Source organism: Meles meles, chromosome 10 (genome assembly GCF_922984935.1).
Source record: "Meles meles chromosome 10, mMelMel3.1 paternal haplotype, whole genome shotgun sequence".
Taxonomy (NCBI): Eukaryota; Metazoa; Chordata; class Mammalia; order Carnivora; family Mustelidae; genus Meles; species Meles meles.
In genome coordinates, this window is record NC_060075.1 from 73,990,324 (window position 1) to 74,005,116 (window position 14,793).

The 14,793-nt window shown below is 39.9% G+C and overlaps 1 protein-coding gene across 4 annotated transcripts in view; it reads right to left on the reverse strand.

Moving 5' to 3' along the window:
* CDK14 (cyclin dependent kinase 14) overlaps positions 1–14,793 on the reverse strand; it is a 723,342-nt gene that overhangs the window by 408,828 nt on the left and 299,721 nt on the right. For all 4 annotated transcript variants that reach the window (XM_046020428.1, XM_046020430.1, XM_046020427.1 and 1 more), the window contains one exon: positions 1,089–1,183. In XM_046020428.1, coding sequence (XP_045876384.1) covers positions 1,089–1,183 — 95 coding nt within the window. The remainder of the gene's footprint in view (positions 1–1,088; positions 1,184–14,793) is intronic.

Here is a 14,793-nt window from a genome sequence, read left to right on the forward strand (position 1 = left end):
TCCAATTCTAAGTCAAATGAATACATTATTGACTCCAAAATCACCGATTAAACAAAAGAAATTATATTTGCATTGATGTGCGAATCTGCATCCATTCTTGGTAGCATGTAATATATTCAACTGCTCAGCTCTAGCTGTCCTTGTAGCCACATTACCATATTATTCAAATGTATCTATCATTTATATGTAAATAGAGAAGATAAATGGCTTCTTCATAAGACAACAATTTTCAAATGATAAACAGACACAGGGAGACATTAGCGAGATAAAAACGTTGCAAATATGCATTCTATTATATATTTTTTAAAAAACATGGAACCTACTTCAAATTTTTAAAAAAGTAGTGTGGTAATTACAAAATGGGATCCTAATACATTCACAATACCAACAGCTACTCTCCTCAATAAAAGTCTCCACCAATGTCATTTGTATCTTATAAATTACATGTTCTCAGATCCATCTGTGAAAATTGGGATGTTAATTATCATGGTTACATTTCATGATTCCACAGTTAAATGCTGAAGTGATGCTACATAAATACCATATGTTTTTCTAGGAGAAACGGAGAAAGATTAATTATGAGTTCAAGTCCAAGTCTTCTAGCAGTAATACTCTCAACACAATAAGATCATTACATTGTGTGCTATGCAAATTGGAAGTTTTAATTAATAGCTGAAACACGAACTGAGGGGGAAAACTATGAAGTCTAAATTGCAAGTATCAGGCTTTCCTCCACCCACCCAAAAAGAAAAAAAATCTTAGTAAGAATGCTTCTGAGAAACCAAGTTGTAAATCCAAAGGAGGGGCAGGGGGAATTATCATCTGTGAACTTCCTTTGATGCAGTGATCACTGTCATGTTTAATCCTATTTGATAAACCTAAAAATTATAGCATATCCGGTGACAAATAGGTTATTAAAAGATAATATATCTGATGAAAATTCAGTTTAACATTTTTCTGGATTTTTCAAAATTATACAAACTTACTAGATAATATACTTCAGTACAGCAACTTAAATAAGAAACTCTATCATAAAACTACAAGAATTTTATTTATGTTTATAAAATGTGAATTCTTACTTTACTCACCACATATTCAAACACAAGTGTCAGCGTCTCCTTGGTGTGGATGATGTCATGAAGCAGCACTATGTTAGCATGTTTTAGTCCTTTTAACAGAGAAGCTGTAAAACAAAGCAGACCAAGAGACGATGATGTTTTATTAATTATCATTTTGTCAGATGAGATATCTACTTTCCCATTTTCCAAGCCAATACCTATTCAGAATCAAGGGTAGTGGAGCAGGGTTTTCATTTAGATGAAGTGCTTCCCCTGCCCCCAGCTATTTCACGTGTTATTTGCTGTTAACCTTTAGTTAGATTCCATTATGGTCAGAGGACATACCTGGTATGCTTTCAATTGTTTTAAATTTGTGAAGGTTTGTTTCATTACCCAGGATGTGGTTTATCATGGTATGCATGCCATACTTATGGAAAATATATTCTGGTGAATTTGGGTGGAGAGTTCTATAAATGCCAGTTAAATTCTGCTGGTTGACAATGTCGCTGAGTTCCTCTCTATACTTGCTGACTTTCTGAATAATGGTTCTATCAGTGACTAAGAGAGGGTTGTTGACATTCCCAACTGTAACTGGGGATTTGTCAACTTCATTTTAATTCTGCCAGCTTTTGCTTTGTGTCTTTTGCTTTGTGGGTGGTGTTTACTGTCTATACCTTTAGGATTCCTATGCTTCCTTTGTGAACTGGCTCCTTTATCAATATATGTGTCTCTCTGTCTTTGATAATTTTCTTTGCTCTAAAGCCTGTTTTATGGGATATTAACATAACCACTCCAGCTTATGTTTAATGATGTATCTTTTTACATCTTCTTTTAGCCTACAAATGTCATTATATTTGAATATTTAAGTTTCTTATACGTGCCCTATCATTGGGTCATGTGCTTTTTAAATCCATTCTGTCAACCTCTGACATTTAACTGATATTTAGACCATTTACATCTAATGTAAATATGAATATACTGGGTCAGCTCACATTTCAATCTATTTTCCCTTGGGCATCTTGTAACTTAGTCTTCATTTCTGATTTGATTTTGTCTTTTCTTCTATTTTTCCCCTGAGTTCAATTAACCGATTTCATTTTTAATTTTGTGCATTTTTCTTCTTAGCATTTGTATTACCACTTCAAGGTGGGCTTTTTAGGTTTCATATACCCAAGGGCCTGAATAAGAAAATCTAATTTAGATTACAGTTTGTTGTGTACAATTTTCTTTAATTTTATTTTTGAAAAGCATTTTTATCAGCTGAAATGCATTTGTTTTATATTTTCTGAATTTTCACAGCAGTTTTATATAGATGTGCTCGTTCTATTCTCATTCATTCAAGGGACTGCATTCTTAGTTTGAGAGCCCTCTCTTAGATCTGTTATTCTCTCCTCTATGTAGGTATTATGGATGGTACTGGTGGGAGAAAGGGAGAGAGTCTGGGGTGTTCTGTTTCTTTTTCATTTCTACAGGATCCTTATTTTTTCCCCTATTCTTTCCTTTTACACTTTCACTGCCATCTTCAAGGGGTACCATCCCTTCACTATATAGCTATATATCTGAATCTCTCCCCTAGCCAGCATTTTCCAATCCTATCCACTTTTTATCTTTCCTGTAGTCAGTACTGTGAACTTCATGGAGTCCCAGTTTTCCCTTCCTGGAGTGATTCTGTCTGTCTCATCTAAGTCCTCCATACCCCTCTACCCTTTTCACAGTCTCTTAAACCTGTCTGAAGCTCTTAAATTCCATTATTTCCCCCTACATTGATAACCATTCAAGTAGAACATTCAAAGAACAGGAGCTTCCTCTAGCATTATTTATTTTAATTAACTTCAATTTTGGTTTTTGGTATACAACCTGAAGAGAAAAAAGAAAGATGTTTTGCATGTGTTTTGTCAAGAACTTATAATTATTCATATATTCATCACGTTATTTATTAAGAACCTAGTTACTGGCCCTGGACAAACTCTTGATACCCAATAAACCGCAAAACCACATCTATAGAAAAAGATTTATAGCACCAAGCATGAATCTTAATGAGTGACTTCAGGTGACAATGATGTGTCAGTGTAGGTTAATCAACTGTAAAGAATGTACCACACTGGTGGGAGATGTTGATAGTAGGGGAGGCTTAAGGGCAGGGAGGAGGTAGGTGGTGGTATGCAGGGAGTATATGAGAACTTGCCACTCAATTTTGCTGTGAGCCTAAAACTACATTAAAAAATAAACTCTTCAGGGGCACCTGGGTGGCTCAGTTGTTGGGCATCTGCCTTTGGCTCAGGTCATGATCCCAGGGTCCTGGGATCGAGCCCCGCATTGAGCTTCCTGCTCAGCAGGAAGCCTGCTTCTCCCTCTCCCACTCCCCCTGCTTGTGTTCCCTTTCTCTCCATGTCTCTGTCTATAAAATAAATAAATAAAATCTTTAAAAAAAATAAAATAAAATAAACTCTTCAAAAAAATAAAAATAAAGAGATGCACCCATGTTTTAACATACATAAAAAAGCAAATCTAGATATCTACATTTTACTCAAATAAAATGATGTTACATACATCATGTAGCATATTTTAGATATGTAATCACCATGCAAGAGGGGCTGCACTGGTCATTCACCAGAAAGGCAGGGAGAAAGCATATGGATTGATAAGTTCTAGTACGAGCTCAATGAATGTGAGCAGTTGTTTTCTTGGAGCTACTGCTATTGCTATGAATTTCTGTAGACTTCTACAAGCAAAACTGTCTCAGGACCATATATACTGTATTCCTTAATCCCAAAACAAACTTTTATAAGTCCAAAGAAGGCCGTTCAGAAGGAAAATTAATTCATGTGGCTGGTTCCAACACTGGAAGACAACAAGAAGTATGTTCCCTCTGAAACTCAATCAGTAGCAACAGTGTATAGTCCAAAGCCAGGCAAGCCCAGGCTACATAATGAGGCTTTCTCCTCCATCTCACACAGACCTGCCGTGGGCAAGTTAGTTGTATACGCTAAAAATCTTACAGCAAAACATCTACAAGTTTATTTTATCTGAGCTTTGTAAATTAGCACACGTGGGAAAACAATTACAACAATAAAATCACAGCACACAAACTGTGAAGGCACAACCGTCATACAGACTTATGATAGAGTTTCACAGTATTAATCCCAACAATTTATAATCTTCCTTCTTTTAATTATTCAACTGGCCCATCAGCGTTCAACAACTAAAACTAATGAAATAGCTAGCTTTCAGATATTAACCTGGGGAGCAACCTTTGCTCATTTTAACAAGGACAGCTGGCCTGCACTAGACTCTCAAGGCAGATTCTTCCTCAGAGATAGATTATTTCAAACCACAACAGGGTATTTGAAAACGATGACCAGGTATGGGACTTCACACCCACCAGGGACAGGACGCAGACAGGTAAAATGAAGCAAGGGCCTAAAGGATCCCCGGGTTGTATGAAAGCAACCTGGCTTTGTGAGGCAAGTTTTGGAAATATATTATACAATAGGATTTGTAATCTTGTCCAGTTTCATTTTTCAAGTTACCCCCTTAGCCTGTCAAATTCAGTAAGGATCCATCCTTATCAGCAACAACCTTGAAAAGGTACTGAAGCTCCCACTAAATTAAGAATCCCAGGCCCTGAGGATCCTTTGCCTTGGGATCTTTTTTTTTTAACTGCCCCTCCAACCTCTGCCCCATTACCACCTTTTTTCTCACCACTTACACCTAAATTGTTGCTCATTTCTCAAAGTAATATCTTCACACTCATCATTTCCCATGGCATTTTTCCTACAGTTTCAGGAAAATTGAATTTCTGCCATCATTCATCTTGGGGAAAAAATGGTTTGTTCCTGACAGTGACAAATATTATAGAAAAAAAGTCATGTCATTTCTTTATATATTTTGGGCCATTTCGACATGAAGACTCGAAGTCTCCAAACTTCTTTCTTGTAAGTCTCAATTATTACAGATTTCAGATTTCTAAATTCATTTATATACACTTTTAAAGTACATTATCAGTTAAAGAGGTACCAATATCTGTATTGGAAAGCAAACCCCCTTTCTTTTGAGCTTAACATCATTAATTTGCATTTGAAAAAGGACAGAGCCACTAATTGCACAGCTGATGACAGAGGACAGGCCTGGAAGGTCAGAAAACCATCCAGGATCTCTATCAACATCCTGTGAAGGTGACAGACCCTCCCAGCAAGTTGCCAGAAACTGTAATTCCTGCTGTTACCAAGGCAAGTGAGTCTCCTGGGCTGCCAAGTCAGACCAGTGATTAGCACCTACAAGTTCTAAAGCCAATATGTCTCTCTTTCCAAGACAAACACTGTCAAAATAATACTCCATGTAATCCTAATAATATCACGGATATAACACATGTTATTTTCTCATCGTTTACTGACAAACAAATCCTGTAATGTTAGTGCTGGTAACTCCAGCATGCTTGGTTTCTCACTTGGTTTCTCCACAAATTTTAAGTAAACATATGGCAACATTTTAAATTCATTTCACCACTGAGGTTTGAAAAAGTTCAACTGTATGTGATGCAAAAGACTTGTAATTTTAGAGTTGAGGGTAAAATTCTAACAACGGTTCCGAGACTGTGATGTTGAAACAATACAAAAACAGAAAGGTAAGTGTGCCTCTGACAAAGTCCCAGAAGGACAGAAGGACACATGGAGCCTCCCTTCATTTGGTAGCAGGCTTCAGATATCTGCTTATTGGCCATATTGAAACTTCTACCTCCCACTTCGAGAATAAACATCTTCAATTTCCATTCTGACGTGGAAGAGATGAATTTTGCCTAAACTCCAATTTCACCATGATTAAATAAATTCTGAGCTAACAGAAGAGTTCAGAGTATGTTCATTTTCTATTAAAGATTTTAGTTATTTATTTAAGAAAAAGAGAGAGAGAGAGCATGCACAAGCCTGGGGAGAAGCAGAAGGAGAGGGAGAAGGAGAGAATTCTAAAGCAAACACCCCCGCTAAGCATGGGGCCCAATACAGCCCTGGATCTAATGACCCTGAGATCATGACCTGAGCTGAAGTCAGAGGCTTAACTGACAGCCACTCAGGCAACCCCAGAGAATATTCATTTTATCACTTACAAGCAATGTTAATAGAGAAAGAAAGGACAAAACCCTTCTTTAATTTATCAGCTTCCTAAGTCATTATATGATATCATACTAGGAAAGGACAGACCACAAATACACACAAGCTATCCTTGCTCACTCCCCCTTTAGCCTCTGCAAAGTAGTGCATTCATATTTTCCTCTCTTTTTAAAAAATGTCTTCTTTTCCAGTGGGGTACACTTGGAGGGGCTGCTACTTCATGTTTCTAGAAGACAAACATTACTACCCATTAAACCCAAGGAGCTAACCTTACCTCAAGCTACAACTTAAAACAGACATGAACTTTTCCTTTAAGCGCACAGCTAACTGGCTCTAAGGCTACTGAAATTCACTTTATACTAGAAATAATGAAAATACTTACTTTCAATGAGAAGTTACTTGCTAGTACATTCCGAATCTTTTCATAGCTCAAGTATTCTGAATGGGAAAATATGAAGGGTAAAGAGCAAAAAAAAAAAAAAAAAAAAAAAAAAAAAAATCAACAATCCCCTCCCCCAAAAAATGCATGCAGAGAAAATAAGAGATTGCTCGTTTAACTGTGTCTGTGAGGACTAGGTGGTCTAGACAGAGAAATGAGCAGTTAGACAGCTCCTAGGTTAACCTGTACACAGTTCTGCAAGGTATGCTGCCTAGTTCAGCTGCACAACAGGAGAGAGGCTGTGGTTTTACTTAGCTCCAGACCTTACCCTTACTGACATCTAATATGATAAATAAACACAAACACATGCACACACCCATAAACTAACAAATGAAAAAGTGCAAGAAACAGGTTAAAAAATGGATCTGTATCTTTGACTCCATGTTTTGCTTTTTATACGTTGTATGCACACACATACAAAGAGTCATCTCTGTGTTATGGGAAAAAGAGGTCATGGATCACCCAAAACACAAAGTCAAAATGTGATATCCTAATAAACTTAATTAAGCTAAAATCACATTATAGGATTTGAAGACATGTTTCTTGACCACCAGGTATCATCCAAACATGGAAAGATAATACAGCATGTTAGGATCACTTTATAAATATCATGTAAATCGCTTTCTAACCACCATTAAAAAAAAAAGTCTACTGTTTTTACTTGCTCTGGAGCTAAGTTCTTCTATTCAGGGATAGACAGAAATTCAGTCCCACTGCATATTCTTCCTACTTTGCTCCACTCCTAATATCCCCAACATCACAACCCTGAATGAGATGTAGTACTAGAAATTACAGACCCGAACACTCCCTCCTGCGCCGGACACCTGTTTATCCCCCACCTCACTACTGGCAAAGGGCAGCCTGCGGGGGATACCTCCACACTGCGGTCTCACAGGACCACCGGGAATGCTTACTAAATCACTTCGAAGAACAAATACCTCTCACAGTATAGCTGAACCACTTAAAACTGTCAATATTTGACATTTTTGACCTACTAACACAGCAATTTCACATGGTTCCGCCTAATAGAGTTTACCTGGCTCAAAGCAATTTTAACTTTATCACAAAGGCGTTGTTACTTTTACCACTGTTAACATTCAAACTAATTAATCTGCCACCAAAGGGTGCACACGGGGGGCGGGGGGGGGGGGATCTGCTTATCAAACTAGGTAACAGCTGAGGGGAGGAATCTGGAAACAATTTAATTCTCTACATGTACCTTTCCATATCATTTGAATTGTTGACAATACAGATACATTCCTTTTAGACTACAAACAAGGTCTTGAAAAGTTCTTTGTTACAAGTGGGTTGGCTAAAGCGAACTGAAATAGCACTAAAAAGGCATACAGATGTTTAACTACATAATTAATAACGAATAATAATAATCGACAATAATGAATCATTGTAACTGCAATGTGATCCTTCATCACTAATCCCGCCTCATTACTAAACCCTCCTTGCCAGGGAGGGCACTGGCGCAAATGCTTGCATCTTATAAGGGGCTCTTTTCCTACCTTGGAACACTGCAGGCCCCGTATCAGCCTGTAATTTGCTTCCACATCAGGCGTTAATCCAAAATGTTGAACTGTTCCTTGTCTAAATAGTTACTTTCCTACATTAAGATTAATGTACTCACTGAAAAAGATTCCAAGTTTGATTGTCTCCAATTACCCCCAGATGAACCTGTAAATGACCCACCAGCTGCTTTTCCATGCAGTAGCTGATCCTGTTCCCATTTGCCACTAGAAAGATCCAGGCATGTATGTATGGGAAAGCAGACGGGTGGTTTTCTCTAATGTAAACATCTTGCTAGTAACTTCTGCAGAAACAAATCTTGCTAGTGACAGGGTTGGGAATAGTGGTACTTACTCTCCAGGTACTTTTGTCTTCAACACAGGAGCTGAGGGTTTCTGGGAGACTTGGTAACGGAAGAGCTGTTTTTTGTCTGCCTATAGTAACTAGGCACTATAGTAACTAAGTTTAAAAACTGTTAGGGGGTTTGCTGTATTTGAGCTACTTTACATTTTACTACTTATGGTTTACATGTATAGTCAGTAAGAATACTACAAAGTATGCAATTTAAAAAGATGTGTGGTTTGGCACCAAGCCCCTCATGTCTTCTAGTTAAGAAGAATAAACATTGGAACCATAATAGCTATCACTGCTCAAGGAGATGTAACTCAATCCCAATCCTTACATGAAAATATGTGAATAGCTATTATTGCATTTCACAAAAATAAACAGAAGTATAAAGTCAGAAAATATTTTCTTTGCCATGGCTTCAAGTGCCAGTACCTAGGGGCTTGCACATAAGATACCCGACTTTGCAAGATACCATTCCAGTGGTGGAGTGCAGTCAGATTCCTCCACAAAGCCAGGTAATTTTGCAGCTTATTTCCAGACATGGGAAACTCTACTGCCCTTTGTCAGGAATCAGACTGGTCAAGTCACCACCACCACTGGCACAGGCCCGCCAGGAGGTGTTTCTCAGAGCATGGTGCTTCAATGATCCACTCCATACCAACCGCTGTCAATGCAAATTCATTGGACTCTATCCCAAACCACCAGATCCAAAATTGCGGGGATGGGACCTAAGAATCATTCACGAAATATTTATTTTAATATCTACTGTGTGCCAATCACTAGGCAACAGGAAAAACACAGACAAAACTCCTGTCCCTATGAAGCTGGCATTCAATATTTTGACCAAGCCTTCTATTCAATGCTTATGCATCTTCAAGCTTAAAAATCACTGTGTTATGGTTTTGATAGGGAGAAACACGTAGCATGTTTGTGGGCTGCATGTGTTTATGCGCTTAGTTACACTGCAATCTATTCACCGTTCCACAAGCAAATCAAAAGAAACAGCAAGATAATCAATCAGTTGGTTTACCTGGTATCTATTACCCTCTCTCTCCCACCCCCGACTTTCTTACACACGTGCACGCACACACCCACAACCACACACACACACCTGCTGAGACAGATGCCACTGGAAGATAAAAAGTGTTGGGCTAGAAGGAAAAGAGAATTCTTTATTCAGAAATTTTAATGGTATTTTGAAAAATGTGTGCATTTTTTCCTGTTCAGTTAAAAAAAAAGGTTATAAAACTTTTTCATATAAATTAAATGTTGGTAAGGTCATCATTATGTGGGCTTTTCAATGCCACAATTTTTGAGATCTGTGAAGGAATAAGGTTTTATGTAAAATGCTGGCAATAAGCCCTTCATCAGAACCAGGGCTTGGATAAACAAATACAATTAGCAGGTCTAGAGATACCATAAACAGATCATGAACACAGCAGGAAGAAGAGAAAGACTATAAAAAATGAAGATGGATTTTGGATGGGGTTAATTCTTACCCCTGAATATTCCCTGAATTGAAATTTCAAACATACCAGTAGTTCATGTGACTTAATAACACAGTCAAAACTATAAAAGTTTCAAATTACAACTTAATTTGGTGGAAAGTGCACAGGCCCCCAGCACCGGATACCCTACAGGCGGGCAATGGCCTTCCACCTTCCCACGACAAAACTGTCCCCTGGCCTGGACAAGGCTGTGAAATCCTTCTACCGCCCCCAATCAGTGGTGGCCCTGGTGGGGACCTGAACTCATCTCCACCCAGCTGAGGGACATCTGTTGCTGATGGTAAGGTCACTAATACCCTGCCTCCCAATTTGCTCCCCTCCCCCAGGCCTTCCTTCCTGTCCAGGCTCAGTGATGCTCAACAACTAAATGACACAGTGCCCACCATTCTAGCCCCACATCAGCGTTCAGGGCGTGGACATGTTATTTAATGTCAGAAAGGTAATAAAGAGTTTGGCCGGGGACTGCCTTCTGAATCGTATGGGGGCAGGACTGGCAAGCTCCAGTCGCTGAGTGCTCTCATTTCTCGTCTCTTCTGGCTAAGGCAGCCTGTGAAGGAGATTTTTTTCTGTATTTGGAAATACACAAAAAGCAAGACAGGAAAACAAATATGCCTACAAAGGGTAGAGCGATCTCTCAAGTGTTCAGTATTCAGAAGTATATGATGATAAAAAATAAAATGATGCCAAGTTACATGAAGAAAATGTTAATGAATTTGGGGAGCAGCTCCCCCCACCCCGCTGTCCCTGAACATGAGGACGGCCTAAATCCCTACACTAGAGAAGCCGCTTCAGTACAAGAACGATAAGAACGGCTTTTAAAAATCTTAACAGAGTCTCATGTTATCTTCTTTAAAGTCACTATCTAGTTGTCCAAAACTGGCAGCATCTTAGAAGTGGTAGATTTCATGCAAGGTATGATACACTTGCGGATGATAAAACATTTCTCTGCTGTGATAACTGTGGGGGTAAAGTTACAGATAAGATGTATATTACATGTTTTATGTTTCTAAATTAGCATGGTGACTTCCGATTGTCGTGGTCGTTAAACAAATTGCCATTGGAGAAAATGACAAAGGGGAGAAAAAGGGGTTTCTCGCTATGGTCTCAAGTTTTGTACCTTTCATCCCCCCCCCCCCCCCCCCCCCCCCCCCGCCCCGCGAGAGGAATCTGACGATACATTCCCCCAGCCAGGAAACTGACTCCTGACACTGGAGCTTCAAATGCTGTGACTGTAGAGGGGTCTTTCTTCGTGTCTCTCCAAGGGACGCTTATGCCTGGCACTGACAATAGTTTCTGCTCATACGACCTGCTTTTCCATGTAGAAATGTAAGAAGCAGCTCCTGAGAATATGGGAAGCATGCGCTGTCGTAAGCGTCACCACTGGATTCGCAAATGTGTTCCAACTCCTACTGACCCGCATTGCTCTTTCCAATAAAACTTCCTTAAAACAAACAAACAAGGGGCGCCTGGGTGGCTCAGTGGGTTAAAGCCTCTGCCTTCGGCTCAGGTCATGATCCCAGGGTCCTGGGATCGAGCACCACATCGGGCTCTCTGCTCAGCAGGGAGCCTGTTTCCCTTCCTCTCTCTCTCTGCCTGCCTTTCTGCCTACTTGTGGTCTCTCTCTGTCAAATAAACAAATAAATTCTTAAAACAAACAAACAAAACTTCTTTTTGCTTCATAAACATTATACACAAACAAATACATACACATATATGTCAAATCTTAGTGCATTAAATGCATCTGTGATTTGACACACACACACAGGGTGACTGACCCATCATGCACGCGAGAAGAGTTTTTGAGTGTCAGTTTCCACCGTGTATAATATAACTCTTCATTTGAAAACTAAAGAAACCAAACTACACAAAAGTCTGGCCCTAAGTCTCAGCTCCTGGCCCCCAGCCTCCCCAATATAGTGCAAGTCTATCTCTGGGATCAAAATCAGGATTATCTGCTTCTCTCACAGTCTTGGTTTTCTTGTCTTCTTTCCTAGTGCTTTGCTGTGGTCGTTGGTTTCTCTTTATCTTCGTAGCTACCGTGAAGCTAAGAAGACCAGAGGCCATCGGAGGCACCTGTGCAGTCACACATCTACACGAGAGAGGTCTAAAAAGACAGTAATAAGAAGAGAGATAAAGGGGGGCACCTGGGTGGCTCAGTGGGTTAAGCCTCTACCTTTGGCTCAGGTCCTGATCTCAGAATCCTGGGATAGAGCCCCTGCTTCTGGCTCTCTGCTCAGTGGGGAGCCTGCTTCCCCCTCTCCTCTGCCTGCCTACTTGTGATTTTCTCTCTCTCTCTCTGTCAAATAAATAAATAAAATCTTTTTTAAAATTTTTAAAAAAGGAGAGAGCTAAAGGGAAAACAGATTCAGATCGGCTTTTATTTATTTATTTTTAAATTTATTTATTAGTCAGAGAGAGATAGAACAGAAGTAGGGGAGAATGGCAGGTAGAGGAAGAAACAGGCTCCCCACCGAGCAGGGAGCCTGATGTGGACTCAATCCCAGGACTCTGGGACCATGACCTGAGCCAAAGGCTGATGCTTAACCAACTGAGCCACCAAGGCATCCCTCAAATTGGCTTTTAAAATTGTCCATCTGGGGTACCTGTGTGGCTCAGTCGTTGAGCATCTGCCTTTGGCTCAGGTCATGACCCCAGGGTCCTGGGATGGAGCCCGCATCGGGCTCCCTACCAAGAGGGAAGCCTGCTTCTCCCTCTTCCACTCCCCCTGCTTGTGTTCCCTCTTGCTGTCTCTCTCTCTCTGTCAAATAAATGAATAAAATCTTTAAAAAATAATAATAAATAAAAATTGTCCGTCTGATCAAGGCTGTTCTCTTCTTTGAAACTTTCAAGGGCTGCTTAACAGGACGCATGGGACCTGACTCTCCCCCATGCTCTGAACTCCAGCCATATGGCTGCACAGCCCTGTTGCTCGGATGCTCCTCTCTGCCCTTCCGGCTCCCAAGCCTCAGAGCCCCTCCTGCGTATCACCTATTCAGATCTTAAGTTGGCTATCATTTCCTTTGGAAGTCTCTGCAGACTGCCAGGGCTCAGGTTAGGGCATTTTTGATGAGTCCGTCCCCACTGTGAGGTGTCTCATTCCGGTGTGATAATTATCTGATTCCCTATTTCCACCTGTCTGTATCCCCCATCACTCATTGTTTGCTCTTACTCCAGCTGTGCTCATAGCACACAATTCAGGGCTGAGTTTAGAGAAGATGCCTGTTAAGTGCAGATTAAATAACGCATGCATAAACATGAAAAATAAAATCCTTAAATGATCTTCCATAACTTGCCATCAGCGGCACAGTTCCTCATATGGCACTCTGCTGTTGGCTGGTTATCTTATAATGTGTTTAGTTCAGCTGGATATGTTGATCGAAATAAATGCATTCTTATCGTGTAATAACTGACAAACACACTGAGGCTATAGATTTCACTGAATTTTAAAAAGAAGCAAAGAAGTACCCTACAGACAGGATGTCATTAGGAGTTTCCCTTTCATAAGTAGATGGAATGCTGTATACTACTGCTATAACTAAGAAGTCATTATTTTACTTCCACTCATATTTCAGATTATGGAAGAGATGGTAAAAGATTTATTTGAAATTCTATTCTAAGAAGCTCATGTTAGAAACTGATATTACATCCTAACATTCTACCCAGAAGGAGAGAAGCTCATAAACAATAAGGCAACATCAATGAAAAAAGAAAAGGTTCTAAATCTCAGGAAGGTTTACAGCAGAGTGAAATCCAACCCACAGGCTTTGTTTGTTTGGCTTCTGCAACGTTTTAGAAATTCATTAAGTATTTAAAAACTGGAGGATCTCACATAAAATGCATTACACTTTGGCTTTTCTAGAAAAAACAAATGTGGATACAAGTTGTATGCCCGGAGCTACACAACTGCCCTCCAAGACAACACCGCTTGCTTCCCCACCCTCCTTGTCCTCCAAGAGCAGCGGAGACTCTAGAGCCTGATACCGGATGGACATTTAAGTTTGTGATCTCTGAATCAACGTTTGTGTATCATGTATAAAACTCCATCACCTTGACTGCATAAGCTAAAGTAACACTTACGAGGAAACTGGAAACGGCCAATTCAAAGTGGGTTTTATGGGTTCCACAGACCACACAGTAAGAAAGAGGACTAGAAAGAGAATGAGGAAAATGTTCCTACAGCAAGGTCACAATGCCTACCAAAGAAGAACAGACAGAAATGAAATTATAACCATTTCAAATTGCGCAGCCCCACCGAGGCCCACTAGGTGGAACAGGAACCCCTTAGAACTTTTAGCATAGGACTTTTTTTCCTCCCCCCATATCATTTTGAATACAGATTCACTGAATGACAGATCTAAACAGGACTTGGAGGACATTCAGTCCAACTGATGCACTTTCTTAGATAAGAACATCAAGGCCCCAGAGAGATTGTCAAAAGTCATACAATTTGGTACATCACTTCTCCTTTCTTGCCCTCTTTTTCTCCAATTCGTTCTCAGAGATCTAGAGAAAATGTCACATAGGCATTAAACATCTGATAATTAGTAAAATGAGAAATAAAGAAACCAAATGGACCAATTCAAGGTAGCAACAGCTAGCTGAGGGCCAAGCTGCATCAAGAGCCAGGTCTCTGATTTCCAAACCACTTTGCCAGGCTTTTGCCTGGAAAACTGCAGAGTTTAAAGTCTGAGAGAACTACAGGCATGATGGTCTAACAGACTCCATCCCCAACACACCAGCACAGGACAGAAAGGGGAGGAGAGCAATCATCTGGGAGGAAACCCAAACGTGAAACTCAGAGCAAATTAATCCAAATAATA